This window comes from Malurus melanocephalus, unplaced genomic scaffold (genome assembly GCF_030028575.1).
Source record: "Malurus melanocephalus ecotype Western Australia unplaced genomic scaffold, MMel_1.1 scaffold_790, whole genome shotgun sequence".
Lineage (NCBI taxonomy): Eukaryota > Metazoa > Chordata > Aves > Passeriformes > Maluridae > Malurus > Malurus melanocephalus.
Window position 1 is genome coordinate 109,120 of NW_026624022.1, and position 2,675 is coordinate 111,794.

The 2,675-nt window shown below is 45.6% G+C and overlaps 1 protein-coding gene across 1 annotated transcript in view; it reads left to right on the top strand.

The window, feature by feature from the left end:
* Positions 1 to 2,675, top strand: part of MCF2 (MCF.2 cell line derived transforming sequence) — a 41,305-nt gene that overhangs the window by 27,640 nt on the left and 10,990 nt on the right. The window contains exons 16-20 of the mRNA XM_057385115.1: positions 419 to 534; positions 641 to 710; positions 1,049 to 1,141; positions 1,473 to 1,565; positions 2,525 to 2,650. Of these exons, the coding sequence (XP_057241098.1) occupies positions 419 to 534; positions 641 to 710; positions 1,049 to 1,141; positions 1,473 to 1,565; positions 2,525 to 2,650 (498 nt within the window). The remainder of the gene's footprint in view (positions 1 to 418; positions 535 to 640; positions 711 to 1,048; positions 1,142 to 1,472; positions 1,566 to 2,524; positions 2,651 to 2,675) is intronic.

Consider the following 2,675-nt stretch of genomic DNA (forward strand, 5'->3'; position numbering starts at 1 on the left):
CTCTGGTGTCCTGAGCTCTGGCCATGCCTTCTCCCTTTGCCATGTCTGCTGCAGTGATGGGAGCTTTGCATTTTTTCCCAGTTCCACCCAATTATTTGTATTGCACACTCACTGCCCCTCTGTGTCCCATGGGTGCTCAGATATTTTCCTGTGGCTCCTCTCCTGCAGCCAGGCTGAGATTTGCCTTTGGAGASTTGGGAGCATCTCTGCAGTGGCTGTCCCAAGCCATTTCCTCCCAGATCACAACCCCCTGAGCCCAGGGACTGAAAGACAGGGATTTAGACACCAAAAACAAAAGAAAATAAAAGAGATATTGCACTATGAAACAAAGAGATGTTATTGAAAGTGTGTTCATGTCCCTTTTCATCTGCCTTTGAGGAGGTGGCAGCTGAGTGATGAGCCCTTTTTGCACTGGCAGGGCTACAGAGCTGAGATGGATAATCCTGCCATGCTCATCCTGCTGCCCCCCGTGCTGAGGAACAGGAAGGATGTCCTCTTTGGAAACATGCCTGAGATCTATGACTTCCACAACAAGTATGGGCTTGCTCTGCTCCCTTTATCAGACAATTCCTGTACTGATGGAATACCCAAACCTTGCCTTGCTCACTGCTGCGTTTTTGTCCCTTCTTCTCTCTTGCAGAATTTTCCTGCACAGTTTGGAAAACTGCCTGGGAGCACCCGAGMGAGTGGGATGCTGTTTTCTAGACAGGGTGGGTGACTCATTTTCACATATGAAGCAGACTCAAARGCCGATGTTTCTCTGATTTGTCGCACTCTGCAACATCTCAGTGGTGTCACTTGAGCAAAGGCTCCTTCTCCTCAGCTCCAGCAGCCAGGCTGGGCTTGGAGGAGTGTGGCCAGCAGCACAGGGGGCAGAGCAGCCATTGTGGGATCCCAGCAGTGCTGCTTTTACCCAAATTGCTGCTTTTTGACATTAATGTTGGCAGCAGAGATAAAGCAAACCTGCATTTGTGCTGTTTGCCCCTGTGGCTGCCCAGCAGGACTGAGCCCACCATGGTGATTGATTGTCTGTGGGTTTGCCTTGCAGAGGGAGGATTTCCAGATGTATGAGAAGTACTGCCAGAACAAACCCCGCTCTGAATCCCTCTGGAGACAGTGTTCTGAGAGCTCCTTCTTCCAGGTGAGCTCTCCTTCCTCCCACCCACTGCTGGGGCTGCTGTTTGTCCTCTTCACCCTCCTCAACCCCCACAGCCCTGCTCTGTGTAGTGTTATATGAAAAATGCCCATAAATACTCCCAAAAGGAGATGTTGGAGCTTCTTGTACACGAGGAGTGTAAGAAACACCCACTCCCCTGGTATTTTACATTTTTATTATAACATTTCTGTAGTTATAGGCACAGTTCAACTTTTTGATGTGAAATGTTCAAAGTCATCAAAAGTCATGGTAATGTTGTTGGAATAACCACTCATAGCTGGTGCCAAACTCACTTGGTCTGAATTCTGTGTTGCAGGAATGCCAAAGAAAATTAGAACACAAGCTCGGGCTGGATTCCTACCTGCTCAAACCAGTGCAGCGCCTGACAAAATACCAGTTACTCCTGAAGGTATTTCATGCTCTGCTTTGAAAGGCCATCAGCAGTAGATCACATTTGTTTTCCAGTAGTTTTATTTTCAATTAAAGATTACCTGTAAATCAGCACCAAGCCTTGGATGACATATTGCTGATCTTGGCCCTCTGAAGTGACTTTCAGTGAAGATGGATGCTCACAGAGCTGAGAAAGGAGCCTGTGCTTTTAACAAGCCATTTTTTAAGGAAAGACTGTTGGAATCTGTTCAGAGATACAAAATTACAGAAGCACTTGTAAGAAAACTGAGCCTGAGAAGATGATGAGAATCTGATGAATGAAATACATTCTGTTGTTGCATCTCTTCTCCTCAGGAGTTCACAGAAATCTTTAATGCATTTGTTTACAGTAATCCTTAATGCATTTGTTCACAGAAATCTTTAATGCATTTGTTTACAGTAATCCTTAATGCATTTGTTCCTGTGTCCCCTCCCGAGGCAGGGCAGTGCTGTGGCAATGACACTTGGGTGGGACTCTTGAATGAGTAAATGTGCAGATTTTAGTGGGCCCAGGAGATTTGAAATGAAATGAATTTTATCTCAGTGGTAAAATCCTGTCTTCCACTGATTGACTTGAAGGCTCTGGATTTTATCAATTCTGTTCCTTGTGTCTCCTAGTCTGAAGACAATCACCAATGTGGCATGTGGGCACTCCTGAAAAGGCTGAGCCTTGTTTTGATTTCTGACTGAGCAGAAAAACACAACACAATCAGATGAACGTGATGCTGCTCCATATGGACACATCCTTAAGCAAACACATTAAAAATAGACCCTCCTTCACTGACCTTTTCCACACCTCATACTGACTGTGCTTTAGAGAGAGTTACATGAAAAAAGAAACTCTGTGCAGGTCACTTCTGGGCATTGGAAACTTGGGGCAAGGTGGAAAAATCTGCTTTGTTCAAGTGCAAACACGTGCTCTCCTCTTTCTATTTTCAGGAGCTGCTAAAGTACAGCACGAGCTGTGATGGAGTTCAGGAACTTCAAGAGGCTCTGGTTGCAATGCTGGATTTGCTGAAGTCAGTCAAYGACTCCATGCATCAGATTTCAATAACAGGATATGATGTGAGTGGATTTGAGCAATGAGAGC